Below are 18,711 nucleotides of genomic sequence, written 5' to 3' on the forward strand. Positions count from 1 at the left end.
TAAAAGCTGCTCGTCTACTAGATGAGTGTGTGTGTGTCTGTGTGTGAGAGAGAGCGCGTGTACGCCTAATGCTAAGTGCACAGCTAGGGACATTTTCTGCTGTACATGCTCTGCAGGCGCTCTCCAGCTTGTCCCATCGCAAGCATCCGATGAAGTGAGCTGTAGCCCACGAAAGCTCAGGCTCAAATAAATGGGTTAGTCTCTAAGGTGCCACAAGTCCTCCTTTTCTTTTTGCGAATACAGACTAACACGGCTGTTACTCTGAAACCTGCCATCGTAGCAGAGTCTTTCAAGCCAAGAGAAGGCCTTAGCCCTCAACAGAGATCGGTACCGGCCAAGTTTTCAAGCACAGAATCGTGCTTTGACAAAGCTGGCATCGTGTCCACAAGTCTGAGCACAGCTCTGAAAGTACAGGGCCTTCGTCACACTCATATTATCAGCCCTCCTAGGCTGCAGACTTCTTAAAACCCTTCTGAAGAAAGATAAAGGCAGGATGAGTCAGAGCCTAGGAACTTCTTAAAGACCTGAGCAGAAAAACCTGCTTCACAAACAACATCTGACAAAGCACAGGCCTGGGCCCCACAAGTGAAGATTTTCACGATCAGCTGTGAAAGGAACTAGCTGAAAGCAGAGGGAGAACTCCCAGATCACTAGAGCCGCCCTGTCCTCCAGTAACTATCACACAGGCAAGCTTGCCTGGGTAACGAGATAGACTGGAATGCCCCATGGTAAGGTTATTACAGTACCTGCGAAGTTTACACTTGTTACTCGGATGGTGAAATCCAATTACACAACTCATAACCAGTTTGGGGTTTGTGCCCTGTGGCTGCTATTCTCACTCGTGATTTACTCCAGACACCATGGCTTTTGGTTCCTAAACACAGTGGAAAGCACATTTGAGCACTTCTGTCTAACCCTGTTTGGCTGCAGACACACCATGCTTTGCAACACATTCTAGTCTACTCTGGGACCTAAGCCAGAACACCGGAACAGGGCTGGGCAAATCAAGTGAACTCTTGCTAACTGGAACCACATCCAAACACTATTCCTAAATATGGTCCAAGGCCAAGCGAGGACGTGGCCTCAGAGAAGGAAACCGCTGCGGAACTGAATGGGAAAAGGGAGCGTGAAGAGTGGTCACAGAATATTGATTACAAGTGCAGTCTGGGACAGGGAGGGCTAGGCTGTAAACGCAATACTGGGTGTGAGGGAATATGGTCTGCCCAGCAGACAGGTGAGCGTGCAATGCTACAGCACAAGACAGACACATGAAATGTTCAAACAAACCCCAGATGCCAAGCAGAGCAATGAACATCCTGAATAAACACATAACCCACGGGGCAGTCATCGCACAGGGCGGAGAGAGCTGACCGATCTATGGCAGGGAAAAGGGAGAGTCTAGTAGGGAGCATGGCAAGGAAATCCATGGAGAACCATGGAACGGAAGTGGGTGTGGTCAGGGCTCAAAGTTTCCCAACACCCACTGGCCCAGGTGAAAATCCTCTTCACCCCCAGCCCCTGCAGTCTGAAGGGAAAAGCATACGGTGCCGGCTATTCTGTACCCTATTTAACAGGGGTACGGTCTGGTCAATCTCCAGACAGATCACAGCCATTCAGGACCCTGTCTCCCTGCAACTCCCAGCTCTCACTGAAACCTGCACTTCCCGCAACACTGCAGTCATTCCTTCCTTCCCCACTCCCAGAGCCCGGCTTCCCCGCTAAGGAGCACAGCGAGAGCGCCAGCCTTCCTCTCCCAACACCCCCCACCCCTCTTCAAACACAGAGAATGAATGAGACCAACACTGCATCTGACTTTGTTCTCCTCTCCCTCCATGGCGCTGGCATGGACTGCCCACAGGAACATTTCAGCCACCTTCCTTTCTGGCTTGGACTCCTAGCGCCTCCTCTTTGCGTGCCACAATCCCACCCCTCTGACCACAGCTGAGGATCAGCTCTCCCACCCCCTGATCTGCTCCCCTCGGGTCCTTCCCTCACTGAGACCCCTGCGCCTGGCCAGTGTCTCAGCTCCAACAAAGCCTGCTGCACCCTCTCCTTGCCAGCGGTCTGTGACTTCCCCCAGCACTGCCAGACTTCTCTGCTCTCCGGTGACAGTCACTAACTCTCCACACTCACCCAGGTGAAAGGTCCCCACTCCACCCAAGCCCCACCATCCACTTCCTCAACTCCTGCTGCTGCACAGTGGAAGGCCTCTAGCACATGTCCCAGCCCCAGGAGGACTTGCTCCACTGCAAATCCCCTCTCCTTCTATGGCTCTGCCCCTAGCCAGCAGCACTGTGCCACCCGGCCACCTTCAACTCCCTCCTTAATCCCTCCCTCACGTCCCCCTCCTCCCGGGAGTCACCTAACTTCTGCGGGAAGTAAACTCACAAGATCTAAGTGGAACTCCATCCCTCTGCCCCCCAGTCCCCACTTCCCTTCCCCCTCTGCCTCTCACCACCACCCCCTCTCATGGCCCCAATCACTGAACCCAAGAGCTCATCTTCTCTCTTCCTACAGCCCCTCTACCCAGCCCCCATGACCCTATCCCACCCTGATCCCCCTCACCTCCGGCTCATTCCCCTCCCAGGACCAGCATGCTTTAGTCTCTCCCACCTTAAACTCCCCGCCCTTGACCCCCCCTTTGCCTCAACCACTATCTCCTTCAGGGCATCAGCACATAAACTGAATTTACTAACAAACTAAGTAAGTGATCCCTCAATTCAAGGATGATCTCTATCACGAAATTAAATATGGGTCCTGAGATGACTTGAGAGTCTGATCCTGGACCTGCAAATCCACCCACAGTAGGTACAGACATTTCGTGGCAGGCCAGTTGCCTACTGGGAGAAAGTTATTTCTTTTTCCTTCCTTCTCTCTCTTTTCAGCTTTGAGGGAAAGGCGCTTGTCCTCGAAGCGGGCCACTGCCTGATGGAGGAAATGGCACCATTGGGATCGGTTAGTGGCTTGCTCCTCCCAGCTTGTGACATCCACATCAGTTTTCTTAAGACATGCTTTCAGAGTGTCTTTGTAGCGTTTCCTCTGACCACCACGGGATCTCTGATCATGGGCGAGCTGAGAGTAGAGGGCTTGTTTTGGAAGGCGAGAGTCTGGCATCCACACACAACGTCTAGCTCAGGAAAGCTGGTACATGAGGATCATTGCTTCAATGCTGGAGACATTGGCTTCAGTGGGGATGCTGGCGTTAGTACAGCGATCTCGCCATTTGATGCGAAGGATCTTCCGGAGGCATTGCTGGTGGTACCTCTCCAAGCTCTTGAGGTGCTGTCGATAGGTCACCCAGGTTTTGTATCCATAGAGGAGTGTAGGAACAACAATTGTCTTCTAGACCTGGATCTTGGTGTCCTGACGTAGGTCACGGTCCATGAAAACACAATGGAGCAATTTCCCAAAGGAAGCACTTGCACACTAGATCCTGTGCTGGATCTCACTGTCGATTTTTGAGTTTTGAGAAAGTGGGCTACCAAGGTAGCAAAAGTGCTCAGCTGTCTTCAAAGTCTGTCCCTCAATGGTGATTTGTGGTGGGATACGTGCAAGGCCTGAGGCAGGCTGAGTGAGATAGTGAGAGAGAGTCCTAGGCTTCGGTAAGCTTGTGCAAGAAAATCCAGTATGGACTGAAGGTCATTCTCAGTGTGTGTGAGGATGACACAGTCATCAGCATGCTCAAGATCAGTAATGGATGCCCTGAAGACTTTTGACTTCGAGCAGAGACTTGAAGATTAAAGAGCCGCCCGTCCATTCTGTATTGAATGTCAACTCCATTGGGGAGGTGATCTTTAACCAAAATGACTGCTAAATAGATGGAGAACAGGGTTGGGGCAATAATGCAACCTTGCTTAACCCCAGTTTTGATGACGAAAGGTTCCATCTCAAGGCCATAACAGAGAACTGTGGCAGTCGTTTGATCACGGAGAAGCCTTACAACCTTAATAAATTTTGGAGGGCAGCGAAATCTGGCCAGCACCTTTCACAGGGCTTCGCGATTGACAGAGTCAGAGGCCTTTGTCAAATTGATGAAAGCCATGTACAAGTTCTGATTTTGCTCTTGAGACTTTTCCTGGATTTGGCAGGCAACAAAGATCATGTCGGTTGTCCCGCAGGATGGTCTAAAACCACACTGAGATTCTGGCAATATTTCCTCAGCAAGGGAAAGTAATGGGTTTAAGAAGATACAGGCAAGAATTTTCCCTGCTGTAGATAGCAAGGCAATGCCTCGATAGTTTTCACACTCCAACTTATCTCCTTTCTTAAAGATTGTAACAATGTTAGCGTTTCTCAAGTCTTCTTCTCATTATACCACTTATGAAGAAAAAGTTCGTGGAGCTTTCCTACCAGTTCTTCACCTCCAAACTTGTAGACTTCAGGCCCTGCTGCCTTATTGTTCTTAGTTTGCATAATGGCTCATATTACTTCTTCGGGGGGAGAGGGAGGATCAGCAAGAGAGTCTCTTTCATGTCTTTGAGGTATAGATTCGATAGTGGCATCAGAGACAGTTGACTCATGGTTCAGGAGTAACTCAAAAGGCTCCTTCCATTTGGCTTTGATGGCTTTGCTCTCCTTAAAATATGTTGACCCGTCTTGGCCTCCGAGTGGTGTGGGTCCATGGGAGCATGGACCATAAATGGCCCTTACTGCCTGAAAAAACTCCTCATGTCATGTTTATCAGTGTAAAGCTCAATCTCCTTGGCCTTTTCTCACTACCATGTATTTTTGATTACATGGATTTTCCTAGAGCTTCAGCCTTGAGTTGCTTGTATGAATTTCTTCTGCTGGTGTGATATGTCGTTTTGCCACATGCAATGAGCTTTTCTCTTCTCGTCAAGCAGGCCCTGAATCTCAGCCTAGCTCTCATCAAACCAATCTTGGTGATGGTGGGTGACATAGCCAGTGGACTCAGCACATGCCGAGAGAATGGCAGTCTTGAACCCCAGAAATTTTCATCATCATCAGCAGCTGTAGGCATAGTGGCAAACTTCTCTTGGAGACACTGCTTAAGTTTCTTCTGAGTCACTATATCTTCACTTGTGATGCGGACATCCTTCCGATCTCAAGCTGTAACAATAACATAGTCAAGAAGGTGCCAATGACTGGAGCGAGAGTGTCTTCAGATGGTCTTATATTTCTCACTTTGTCTAAAGAGGGTGTCTGTGATGATCAGGCCATGTTCTATGCATTTGCTCAGGAAGAGATGCCGTTGGAGATAGCCTTTCCTACTCCTTTTCCGATAGTGCCATTCCAAAGATCTGACCCCCGCCCGACTCGAGCGTTAAAATCTTTGAGGAGAATGATCTTGTCCTCCTTGGGAATGCTGGTCAAGACTCTGTTAAGATCTGTATAGAATTGTTCCTTGATATCCTCCATAGAATCAAGTGTTGGGGCATATGCACTGATGACAGCAGCAGACTGGTTGTTGCTGAGCTCAAGACGAAGAGTCACAAGACATTTATTGATTCCTACAGGAAACTCTGTAAGCTGACTGACACATTTATTCCTACCTGCAAAATCGACACCATGAATGCGCCTGCCCTCTGCAGATTTCCCTTTCCAGAAAAGGTGTAGCCTTCACCTTCTCTCAGTTGACCTTCACCTGGGCACCTTGTCTCACTCAGGGCCGTGACGTCGATGGTATATCTGGCAAGTTCCATGGCGACGATAGCAGTTCTTCTTCCGGCCACACATTATCTTTGTTATCCATCCAGGTGTGAACATTCCATGTTGAAAAAGTCACTGTCTTTTTATAGCTTCGAACACAGGCAGAGCGATCCCACCTGCTGCAGTAATCCAGCCAGGAGCGTATGAGACAGTCTAAGTTTAGGGCACCTTTTCTAACCATGCGGAGTGAGCAGAGAGGATCCTAAAGAGGACTGCTCAGTCGCGACAGTAGCTGCTGAATTGCACCCGTCTCAGTCCAGGTGCCAGACGACCATTTAACTACCACCGCCTATGTGCAGATTCATGGCTAGGGACTGCCAGATTCACTAATACTGTCTCCATCACCACTAGTCCGTCACCGCAGGGCTTGGAAAGTTGGAAAGATGTTATTTCCCGTGATAGAAGCCTGCATGTGATTTCTTTTAACATGGGGAGGCTGGTGGGCCTACAGCAACCTCATGATCATGACAAGCTGGAGGTCTAGGGCTCAGTGGCAGGGAAAGTCCGAGATGACTGGAGATCTCCAACTTGTTGCAGCCTTTATCTGCTTTCACACCTGTTGAGATCCGAGGACCCTCTTACGCCTGATCCACCATTGAGGACTTAGGGAATTGGACTGTGCTTTGTCTGGGACCTCCCCTCAGACCTGTTCGTCTTGAGAGACTCTACCAGGAACATGAAGCTCCCGACAACTTAGCTCTGAGGATCACTGGAACATGCAAGCCCCTTCAACACAACAAGGTGACAGTCCCCAAAGAGGAAATTAAGTAAGGCAGATACTCTGAATCTGTGAATCTTCCATTCAGTGAAACCGTTCATGATGGAATTTCTCTGAGGCTGCCACAGAACATCCAACGTGCTGCACCGATGCATCACACAGCACGGAGGTCTGACTACAGATTGTGTCCAGCTCGCACCAGAGTGCACAGAGCCTTGCTTATAAGGGACACAAGGAGCACCAGAAACCGCACAGCAGGTTTCAGAATTGGACACTCTTCCAAAACACCCTTTTTCAAAGCCTCCCACCAACGCTAGGTGTGGAATCCACTAAGGACCCCAGGTGTGCAAGTCAGACTGCAAGCTCCCTTAGGGCACAGATCAGGCCTTTACACAGCGACAACGAAGTTGTGGAATAGGCCCCAAACTGACCCTCCTTGCAGCAGGCTTCAAAGCACTAAACACTTCAGCCACCTGTGCACAACAACAGAGTCCCTTGGGCGACAAGAGGCAAGACAGCGACCGGGAAGGTTTTGTCCTTAACTGGCGTAAGTTGCCATAGCGGAAAGCACATGGAAGGGAAACCGATGACAGTGCCACTGACAGTTTTGGGGTGAATCTGCAAGGGCAGATGAGGTGCCATTTTATCCAGGAAGTGATGGATTAACCATCAGCACCTGGAACTCACTCATCCAGCTCAGGGCATCACAAAAGAGGGAACCATCATTACTGACAGAAAAGGAAATCATTCATAAAGCTGCAAGACAAGACTTACAGAAAATGTAAGTCAGATCCCAGGAGGCCAGGGGAACTGTAACGATAGGAAGAGGTAAATGGGGATGCTTCAGGAGACAGCTCAGTAACGTGAGCCACTAAAACACGCCATGGCACAGTAACAGACAAAGGGCATTTCCTAAAGGCTGTAGACTGTGTGACCAGAGACAGCCAGAGGCCTATACAGTTACAGAAGGGAGCCTCACGCGGGCAAGGCCCCCATGCGTCCAGCCCAGACCAAAGAGACCATTCAAACCTGAAGTGACTAAACTGGCCCCAAGACTTCATATTTGCATCTGATTTCAGGATCAACTGTGCTCAGTTTGTTCATATGTTATTTTTCTAAAGGACAGTTCCACACTCTTCCCTTGGGCATCCAACAGCCAAGATAGAATTTCTAATTTATGCATCACCACCGTTACGCCCTTAGGTATAAGCTGTGCAATCCTGGACTCCATTAAGGCAGAAACACAACAAGCAAGTGCCTAGATCCCTGGCTCATGGACCACACAACGACAGCACAGTCAAACCCTGATCTGGAAAAAAGTTAGCACTAGCCCTTGGGGTTGGGAAGAAAAGCTCAAAGACATGGCTTGAGTAATCAGTGCAGGGACAGCCTGAAACAAAAGCTCCAAGCAGGGACAGAATAAGGCAGAGGCACTGTAAGCTCGTGCCGAGGGTACCAGATCCAGGAGTGATGTGATTAAAGCACAATCCTCAGCTCTCCTTTTAAAATCTTTCCAGCCTTCATGGATGTGAGGCAAAGTTTAAAAACGTGACCTGAATGGGACTGATGCAGCAACACCTGCCTGCATCTGCAGAGAGCTTGCTCCACACATCCTAAGGGGGGAAAACGCCAGCCCCACTGCTCTCCCCGTGCCCCCAACAGCAAGCTCCAAGCAAAGGGGGAAGCAGAGTGCAATGAACCCAGTTCACCCACTCCTGCAGACACACCCTAGCTGCCACAACTGCCAGTCCGGCGGGCAGGGAGAGAAGGGACCCTGTGCTGCTGCCCCTGCCTCTTCAGGGGGACGAAGGGGTTCCTTGTTACTCAACTTGGAGGACAGGGCCACAGTGCAGGGGAGGAGCCGTGCCTGACCCTGCTCCCCCCTCACATCGTGATACGCATATGGCCATGGAATGCCTCAATCCAGTCCTGGCTCTAGAGGTGAGAGTCCTTTCATTCGTCCTAATAGGCTGTTCTCTAAAACCCACCGCTCTGGGGTCTCTCTGCCAACTGCATCCCCACAGGGACTCCGGAGGGCCCTTGCTGCTGTCCCACCATCCACGCTCTGCTGGGGCAGTATCAACAGCAGGTCCCTCAAAACAAAGATTCAGCAGCGAGCAGAGAAGAACCAAGTGCTCCCTTTAGACCTGGCTGAAGACAAGGAGCTGGGGGGCTGAGCCCACCCAAAGAGGAGAGGTGGTGGGCCCAGCCCAGCCGACCGCTCAAGGGAACAGGCCTTTGTGGTCATAGGTCCCCTGGGTGGACCTGTAACCAGGGGACCCAACCATTGTCTTCAAACAACGCCCTCCGTAAGGACTCCTGTGCAACACGATTAGCCTGTGCTGAACGGGCACAGGTGTCAGGGCAGGAGCTGAAGGCAGTGAGGGTACGTTACAGTGAGGGAATTTAGCAAGCAACTCTGGCGGTGCAGAAGGTAAACCAGGCCATGGGCCCTTCTTCCAGGTGGGCTGTCTGCAGCTCTGACCTTGCACCAAGCCCATGCTGCTCCGCACACGCATAGTGCGAAGGGAGCCCCTCAGACCGGACTCTCACTTGCGGCCAGCTCTCCTAAAGAGGAAGAGTGTGGATGAAGAACCTGTTCACCCCTGGCCAGAGGAGCACAGCCTGTTGTGGATCAAAGGAAGCCAGCTACAGAGAGTCCAAGCCAAACACACCTGGGACCGGAGCTCTCAGGGGCAGGGACATTTTACCAGGAAGAATGGGAACCAACGCCACTCGCAGTGTTTCACCCTCCTCCCTTCCTCTCTGCCAGTCCCACTCTCCTCCGTTCCTTGGGCACTCACCTGCACGGGGGGCATCCCGTTATTGCTCTGGCGGAACTCGCCCTCATCCCCAGCACTGATCTCCTCATAGTCTTCCATCATCCGCACCATCATCCCCGGCTTGAGGCTCTCCTGAACGTACTCCACGTAGCTGCTGCGCCTGGAGAAGTCGGACAAAGTCAAGAACCCGGGGCCCTGCTTTTTGCGCGGCGAGGGCTTTGGCGTGACCAGAGGGACCTGGACAGTGGCGCAGGCGGGAGCCTTGGGCTGGAAGATGGAGCGGACGACCCGCGGCTGCCCCTCCTGCAGGGACAGCAGCTCCATCCTCTGGCTGCGGTCCCAGCCCATCACCCGCACCAGCTCGGAGATGAGATTGGCCATGGCCATGCTGAACTCGAACTCCCGCTGCATGCGGCTCCTCTCCCCGACGTGGGCGCAGGGCACGGCGTAGTCCTGCCGCTCCCCGCCCAGCTCCGTGCTGCTGTTGAGCTTGTCCACGAGAGAGGTGACGCACAGATACCGCTTCACCAGCGAGAACAGCAGCTTCCCGGGGATCTGCAACAGATACGGCGTCAGAGCCACGGTATGAGAGCTCCCCAGCCAGACCCCCGGCCTGCCCTGAGCCACCCACACCCACCCTGGATAGGCCACCTGGCCATGCTGGGGCATCGCTACCCGCTCCTAACAGGCTTCCACCAGCCTGCCCACCCCGAGCCACCCCCACCCCTGCCTGCCCACCCATCCTGGGGCATCGCCACCTACCCCCTGGCATTCTACCAACCCTCTCCCCCGTCCTGCCCACCCTGAGCCACCCCCACTTGCCCCCCTGTCCTGGATAGGCCGCCTGGCCGTCCTGGGGCATCGCCACCCACCCCCAACAGGCCTCCACCAGCCTGCCCATCCACCCTGAGCCAACCCTCCCCACATTCTGTCCATCCTGAGCCAACCCTCCCCTCCCCAATCCCTAACAGGCCTCTGAGCCAACCCTCCCCACAACCTCCCCTCATCCTGCCCACCCTGAGCCATCCCTCCCATCCCCAATAGGCCTCTGAGCTCTATCCTGTCACCACACCGTCCATCTCCATACCAGACAGGCTCCAAGCCTCCACCCAGTGAAGCCCCCTGCTCCTGTGCCCCTCCTCCCAAGCTAGCCAGCCCTGTGGGTACCTGGGGCAGGTGGATCCCCTCGAAGGACATGCAGTGCTCTTCGGAGGACGTGGTCTCCGCAAACAGCTCCAGGAGGGTGTAGCGACTGTCGAAGTCCATGTGCTGCTCAATGCCGTCCTGCTGGCTCAGGGACAGGAGAACGTAGGCCCGACTCCCTGCAGCCACGACACACACACCAGCTGAATGCTTTCCCTCCCACCTGCCCCTCAGGAGCGTCTCTGCCCCAGAAAGGGGAATCATCCACGCAAGGCTAAACAACACGCCCCTTGACCACCTATCCCCCTTGGACGACTCAAATCTTACACCCTCCACGGACCTTCCAACCACTACGTGGCCACTAACCAACCAACCAACATGTGGGGCTATCACTGCCCGGTAGAGATCTCAAGGCCTGCAGTACCCCAGGCTTTTCCCAAGTCCCCACCCAGGGAGAAGAGTCAGTGAGAGCCATGGAGTTTACTGCTCCCCACCCGCCGAAGCGAAACAACCAACGAAACAAAAAGCCATCAAAAGCGAGACTGCACCCACGAGCCGGGAGCACCTGCCCACCCTGCCAGTGACCTTGCCAAGTCAAATAAAAAACTTGGGCTTTTATTTTGCTGCTTTCTGACAGCGAAAGAAGCCTGACCCTTCCGCTCCTCTCTCCCAAAACAGCCTGTCCCCCTCGGGTTTGGCATGAGAGAGCCCAGCCCTGTCAGCTTTGGGGCTGACTGGAGAATGAGTGAAATGGGGACTCGGGAGTGGTCGAGAGAGGGAAACAGCATTGCTATTCAAGCTCCCTGAAAAGTTTCACATGCATGACGAGGAGCATTGTGGAGAACCCTGCCTGCTAAAGATTCAACGTCCCTGCCTCTCCATTGAGAGAGCTCGCCCTCCACAAGCTCTCAGACCTCCAGCAGGTCCTCTGGAAAAAACAAAATGTACACTCCTCGCATTGTAAGGAGAAAATAAAACAAGCCACAGGAAACCCCTGGTTTTGGAAAAAGCCCTTTCAGGCCTCTTTTGACATGAGACACAACCAAAAAGGCACAAGCACTTTTTAAAACCCTTTGCAGGTCGCCTTGCAGGTGAGGTTGGGATTTTATCACCCTATATTGATGGGCCTGTAACTTTCTGACCAGTCTCCTTTGGAGCTGCCGCGTGCCACGCTTGGCACTTCCTGCAGCTGGTGAGGAAGGGCTCAGCACATGAAGATTGTCTTTTCTCACTAATAACCCAAGACAGCAAAGGCAGATTACAGGTGTGACCCCCCTGTGGGGTCGCCCCTTTGGCGTGGTAGAAAAGTCAGACTGGTTTAAGCTATCCAGATATCATCTTGGCAGACGTTAGGATTCGAGATGGCCTGATGCAGCACCAGTATAGCTCCCTGCCTGCACAACTGGGGTCTCCGCTGCCCCTGGATAGTGCAGGACGGAGGGGGGATCCCAATTCAAGCACACTGCAAAATCCCCCCAAAGTGGCTAATTAAAGAGCCACAATTGTTTCCACTGATATCAATGGGAGCCAGGTTAGATCTGAGGGGTCTGGCTATATCTTACACTGACAGAGCTTGTTACGCTAATAAACTCTCACTGAACTGAGCTGAAGGACACCCGTGTGGCTTTTCCCCAACTCCATCACTCACCACCCTTGGCCTCTCCATACCAGGCCCGTTCCCTGTCATGCAGTTGCAAGCCCCGGAATAACCTCATCAAGGCTGTGTCCACTCGGTTCTGTCCCAGCTATGAGCACCACCACTCCCTGCTGCTAACCAGGCAGCTGCAAGGTTGCCTCCCAGACACAGAAGCGAGACACAGACCTGTATATCAAGAGGGTAGGGTTAGTGGGAGTGGTGGTGTAAACAAGCATATCCTGGAGAGCTGCTCTACAGAATTTGCATAGATCTGTACCAATATTTTTGTAGCCACAGCCAAGCAGCTCTCACCCGCACCACACATGGCCCCGCACAGAGCCACGTCTTTGTACATCTAGTCAGCACATCAGACTGGAAACTCATTGGGCAGGGAACGCTTACTGTTTCATTGTCTTTAGAGCATCGGGCACAGCTCTGATGGAGTTTCACAGATATATTGACCGGCACTGAGATGGAGTAGGTGGAAGATTGCTCCCCACTATGTTCATTTGCCTTCAGGGACCCCTGGAAGCTGGAGACTGGGATGAAGCAAAAGTGGGAAACCTTGGCTAGTTCTGAAGCATCCCCTTGAAATAGTACTGTCAATACCCGCTACATTACCATGCCAGCCACCTACCTCTTTTCTGTGCCTATGCACTGGTGTCCAGATACCACGTCAACGGGTGCCCTGCCCATCCTGGGCCTACAACACCTACTACTAGTTGTAGGGCAGGAGAAATTACTCCCTCTGGGAAAGGAGCCCTCTCTCTTTTGTGGGGGCTTGGGTGCTAGAAGCAGGCATTTCACCTGCTCTGCAGGTCTGCTCCAGCTCACAAAGATGACCTCGGACAGTTTATTGCCCTGAGATTTTAGAGGTCACAGCTGACCTGATGTAGGAGCCCCCTTCCCATTCACAGAGCCACAGTTGGCCTCAAACTACAGCATTGGGAGGCAGAGACCTCACTGAGAATTTTACTGCAGCCATCAGTGAGCTGTTAGGAAAACTGTCTTTACAGTTTTTACAGTGGATTTAACTTTACAGTGGATTTAACTTCAGCTCATCCATGATGACACTGCACCAGGCTGTGATAGCTCTGAAGAGAGAGAGGTTTGTATGGATGAGGTCAGTGCTTCAAAATTTTTGCTTGGAGACTCTGATCTTTTGCATCCCTGACCCTTTGGAAAGAGACTGTCTAGTTTTAGGACCTGGACGTACTGCAGCTTGTCTTGGGTAACTCATCAGAGCTGGTCTATTTAAACTCCTGCCCTGCGTGTGGAATTTCCATTTAACCAGCTCCGCCCGAGCATCTCTGAGGAAACACTTGTCTTGTAGCCTAGGAGGCTCCCCCTGCTCAGTCTAATTCCAGAGCTTTCGGCTCAAAGCCCTCACGCGGCAGCAGCCTCTCCTGGGTCTCCTGCTCAGAACCAGACTGCCCTCCCCTCTTGGGAGGATCACTCAGAACTAGGAGAAGGGGCTTGTTTTGCTGCAGTGTAGCTGCTTAGGCTCTTATCGCCCGCGAGCCCTGTGTGAGAGGGGCAGAGTCTCTCTCCACCTGCCTGTTCAGTACTATTACTGTACCCTGGCCAGATCAAACTGCACAGGACCAGACACTGTCCTCCCACGGAGCTAGCTGTCTCCCCCACTTGGCTGGAGGGGTCACAGAGGAATGGGAGAGAGAGACAGTGACAGGCTGGCTGTGGCTACAAGAACAGGTCCACTTGCCAGGGCTGAGTTCTCAAGGGACTGCGGCTGGAAAGGTGGTACCACACTGCAGCTCAAGCAAGCCACTGAGAGGACGTAGGGATGGACAGATGGGAAGGCTCTGCTATCTCCTGACAAAATAGGGGTGGCTGCAAGTGAACTGAAGAGAAGTGGAGGGGAGGAAGTCTGGAAACAGGGCCCAGCTCTCCCTCTAGCCAGGACTGCAAGATCTCCTGGCCTGAAGGACACCTCCTCCCTCAGTCCTTCTGGAGCCAAGCCAGACATATTAGCTGCTAAGTGGGTGAGATAGTATCTTTGATTGGACCAGTTTATTAGCTGTTCTCATGCCCAGAGACAGACCAAATGTGCCACAAAAATTAAAGTCTATGGAAAGAAGGGGAAGGAAAACAGGAAGGAGGAATGAAAGGTAAGGAACTCCGTAGGGTGGGAACTCTTCTGCTGCTTGATGCTTTGTTAGGAACACCGGAGCTCTTCGGACAGAGCTGGGGCTGGGCATGAAGGAAGCTCTGCTGATTGGTTAACAATCCCACACAGCCCGAGGGCAGGTCTGCACTTAAAATGCTGCATCAGCACAGCTGCACCAATGCTGCCCTGCCACTGCAGTGTTTAAGTGAAGACTCTTCTACACCGACAGGAGAGAACGCTCCCGTCAGTGTAATCCACCTCCCCTAGAGGCAGTAGCTGCCCCATCGACATAACGCTGTCTACACGGGGGTTAGGTCGGTATAAAGTCGCTCCGGGGTGTGGACGTAGGTCTGCAGTGTAGACCTGGCCTTAGTCACTGCCAGCAAGAACAACTGTCCTTGGGGAAAGGGAGGCAGGATGAGCCAAAAAATCCTTCCAAGGAAGAGGGGCAGATGGGAAACCACCAGGCTCTTCCAAGGAGCACACAGAAAATCCACGTCCCTGAGCCACGCGCTAACAAGAGACTTGGAAATGTTTTTAGCACCAAGTTTTTATCTTATAAAATACTATACAATGGCAAGCAGGAAATGAAGATTCTGTGTAAGCTCCCAAACTCCACTGGGATTCTCCAAGGAGCACCAGATAACACAGCAACGTGGGCTTCAGAGTCCAGAATGCTGCTCTAGTCTGCCCGGGGCAGCACCGTAGATGAGCTTGTGGTCCGACCTCTTCAGTACCCCCAGCAGACGAAAGAAGACTGGAACTAAACCCAGGTCTCCCACAGCAGTGCAGTCCCAATGCCTTGTCCTCAGCATCTCACTCTGCTCACTGCTTGGCCTCATTCCTCCCAAGAAATTCTGCTGAGTTTGCTGGCCTTGGAAGCGTGTGGAGATCAATTACAGGACTTCTCCCTCCCTAGGAGGCACCTTGAAACACATTCAGGCCTCTGATTTCTACATTCTGCTGAGCAACCATGAGATGAGCAAGTCAGGCCCTCATCAGCCAGTCATATTGTCAGAGTACTTGATCCCACATACTAGAAACAGTACCCAGTCCCAACTCCTCCCCAGGCACCCAGAAGAGAACAGGGTCCCCGAGAAGATCCTGCTGCCTGGGGGAACCCAGCTCCAATCTTTTCCCCTTCCCGGAGAGCTCCAGGATCCCCCCAGTACACCATGCTCAGCAGCTGGGTCTGGCCCAGCCCTTCTCTGGGGCTCCTTGCCAGGAGATCTCACCTGCATCGTGGGAAGCCAGGGCCCTCAGCATCTTGCCGGCGCTGCGGCGGATTTGCTTCTCCTCATTACACAGCATCTTCATCAGCAGGTCCAGGGCCCCGGTCTCCTTGAAGACGCCCGTCAGCGAGCCAATGCTGGCGTAGGCGCTCAGCACGTGGATGGTGTTGAGGATGGAGGACTCCGGGCCCGTGGGCCCAGCCATCTGCCGGCCAGCCCGCTGCACCAGGTTCCTGACGTCAGCCTTCATCTCCAGCAGCGAGGCCTCGTCCAGCGTGACGTCCGGAGGGAACGTGCTGGGTGCCTTCTCTTCCTTCACCCGTTGCCCCTCGGGCTTCCTCTTGCCCAGCAGCGTCGGGCAGTTGGCATAAACCTCCTCTGCCGACATCCACATCAGGATGTTCTCCGCTTTGCTCTCCGCCGAAGAGGCATTGGTGCTGCTCCCTGGGGCCTCCTCCAAGCTGAGGATGCTCCAGCGAATCAGGTACTCGGTGTGGCCATCGTGGCCCCGGCGCTGCCGGATCAGCTCCTCGGGGTGGGCCTGCAGCTTGGGCCCCAGGTGCACGAGCAGGTTTCCGTTCCTCCTCTCGCCCACCATGACGGGGAACGTCTGCGCAGAGACAGAGAGAGAGGCAGGAGCAGGTTATGAGCTACCTAGGAACCCCAGTTGAGAGCCCTCCAGGGAAGAGCCTCTGGGACCCAGCTGGTAGGAGAGGGAGCTAGAGATGGAGATCTCTGCATGTCAGGCCTCCTGGCATTCTGCACCCCAGATCAGAGCTCTGTAGGCAACATCCCCGCCAGGAGATGAGCAAGAGCTCCACATGCAAACCTAAACCTCCTATGAGCCTGGGGCCCAGCCCTGGCTTACTGAGGGAGCCAGAGGGTGCCAGATCCCTGGCAAAGCCATCCCGGTGGATGGAAAAGCCCAGCTAGCCCATTCCACAGGGAGCAGCACAGTCAAATGGACAGGGCACTGGCCTGAGACTTAGGAGACCGGGTTCTGCCCCCAGCCCTGCCACCGACTCACTGTGTCACCTTAGGCAAGTCACCACCTCTGTTTTCCCTCCCACACTTGATCTGTCTTGTGCGTTTGGACTGTAAGTTCTTCAGGGCAGAGATTGCCACTCAGTGTGTGTTTGTACAGCAAATAGCTCAAGATCCGCCATCATTCCCCAAGGGGAAAAGTCATTAACAGAATTTCCTAGGTTCAATACACATACAGTAAATTAATCTCATTGAACAAATCAAATTCCCACTGACCCAGTCATTCCCTAAACTGCATGCAGTCTGAGTTTTCCTGGTACTGAACAGGAAGGTTCACCAGAGCCAGACTAAGAAACTATCACCTCACACTGAGGCAGGTACCATGGACATGAAACCTTGGCACATGTGGACCAAGAAACTCAGTTTGCTTTTCTGTTGCCATTTCTGCATTTCAAGCTCCTCTCCGGCTTGCAGCCTTATTTATGGCTGGGGGCCAGCGACCAGCCTGTCAGCAGGAAACTTCCTATCAGTATGAACAGAGGTTCTAAGGACATGCGCTGTGCATAGCACTGTTCTCAAAGACCCTGGTGACTAGGCTGCATGTAAAGCACCTATCTGTACTACCCATGGTATTAAGTTACATTATTTACACTGAGAGAGTGGTTAATGGAGTCCACGTGGCAGACAGTGAGGAGAAATGAATAGATGATGCCTGAATCATTTACCCTCATGGCCAAGGGAGCTGGTAATAAGGAGAAACATTGTGCAGCTTAAGCTGGATCTGAGTTCTCTGAGTCACTGTCAACAAGCAGACATCACACAAGGAAATGATCATCCTTTCTACAACTAGAGGGAGGCCTCTGCATGCAAAGGAGGGCTACACTGAGACACGACTCCTCTGTAGATGTAGAGGGAGGGCACAGCCAGACCTAAATCCTGTAGCACGGTCCCTGGATTCCACAGCACTCTGGTACAGCAGAGCTGGGATTCTGTGGGTGCTTCCTCTGAATTAAACAGTGGATGACACTACGTATTCAACACATATATTGTGGTAGCACTCAGGAGCTCCAGGCCTGGGCCAGGATCCCCTTGTGCCTCATACTGTATAAATACACAACAAAAAGAAGGTGCTAGCCCCAAATAGCTTACACAGAATAGAAACTGAATGAAACAGGGAAAGAAATCACACACAACAGCTCCCAGGTCATTTACTCTGATCTTACATTGCACTCACTTCACTGTCCTCACATTTTCAGTGTTCACAGTGTGCCAGCGAGTTTTGTGCGGGCAATGGGTAACTGCCTCATAAAAGTTGTCAGGTGAAGCTGGATGTTTTAGCAGCTGGGTAGGGAACAGCTGGGGGTTTAGGCACCTCAGCAGGCATTTTAGGATTGTGTGACAAGTTCAATAGCTGAGTGGTTTTACTGCAGGTCTCAGCAGTGAAATAGTAAATACCATGAGGTTTCAGAGTAACGGGGCAGTGAGATGAATGGGACAGCTCCTCAGGCTGTCTAGGGACTCAAACCATTGCATTGGTTACACTCAGTTCGCACCTGCAAGGATGTCTTCACAAACACACGGTGACTCTTCCTGTAATGAGCACTTAGAACCCGGAGCCCAGCTCCGAGACAAAGCGCAGACTCTGCAGCTGTGGAGAGCACAATGCCACACTGCTGCGCCCTTCAGGAAGCAAGCCTGCCACACCACCCTTTCGAGCGCCCTCGGCTCACTGGACTCTCCAACCGATTTGTTCCAATCCAATTTGACCCGTGCCCCCCCCAGTCCATTACCAATTCGCTCCCACCTGCTGCTTTAGCCAACTGTCCCTATTAACACCCACCTCCCCGCTCCTGAAGTACCCTTAGTTCACTGACCAGCAACAGACCTTCCAGGTTCCAGAGGGGCAGCCCTGTCCGTCTGCACCCGCAAAAACAAGGCGGACTTGGGGCACTTTAGAGACTAACCAATGTATTTGAGCATGAGCTTCCCTGGGCTACAAACCCGCTTCATACAGATCCCCACGAACGCTTATGCCCAAATAAATCAGTTAGACCTTCCAGGGTGCTTCCGACACCGCACCAGGGAGCCCACAGAAACCCCTGCCGGAGAGCGGTTCAGAGGCCCAGCCTGCCCCTCTCCCCGCAAGCTGGGAACCGCACCCGGGACCCTCCCGAGCGGCAGCGGCGCAGGGCTTCTCCCTGCGGGGAGCCCGGCTAGCGCGGCGGCTGCCGCCCGTCTCCCCCTGGAGATAAGTCACCCCCGGCAAGCCCGGGGCGGCCCCCGCCGAGAAGCACCTCGGGGCCGCGCCCCCGCCCGCGGGCTCGCCCCCGCCCCGCCCCCGCCCGCGGGCTCGCCACCCAGCTCCAGGCGCTGCCACGGCCCCGGCCTCCCTCCGGCCCCTCCCCGCCGCAGCCGGG

At 53.2% G+C, this 18,711-nt stretch overlaps 1 protein-coding gene across 6 annotated transcripts in view; it reads right to left on the reverse strand.

Annotated features, from left to right (window-relative positions):
- Positions 1–18,711, reverse strand: part of LOC140909765 (cullin-9-like) — a 64,177-nt gene that overhangs the window by 45,234 nt on the left and 232 nt on the right. For 3 of the 6 annotated variants that reach the window (XM_073339829.1, XM_073339835.1, XM_073339833.1), the window contains exons 2-4: positions 15,314–15,920; positions 10,339–10,493; positions 9,193–9,726 (exon numbers count right to left, since the gene is read on the reverse strand). In XM_073339829.1, coding sequence (XP_073195930.1) covers positions 9,193–9,726; positions 10,339–10,493; positions 15,314–15,908 — 1,284 coding nt within the window. In that variant the 5' untranslated portion in view covers positions 15,909–15,920. Of the gene's footprint in view, positions 1–9,192; positions 9,727–10,338; positions 10,494–11,962; positions 12,090–12,352; positions 12,429–15,313; positions 15,921–17,847; positions 18,522–18,711 lie in introns of those variants that run through there. The other 3 variants (XM_073339830.1, XM_073339832.1, XM_073339831.1) reach the window with 3 other exon arrangements.

The sequence above is a fragment of the Lepidochelys kempii genome, chromosome 3 (assembly GCF_965140265.1).
Source record: "Lepidochelys kempii isolate rLepKem1 chromosome 3, rLepKem1.hap2, whole genome shotgun sequence".
Lineage (NCBI taxonomy): Eukaryota > Metazoa > Chordata > Testudines > Cheloniidae > Lepidochelys > Lepidochelys kempii.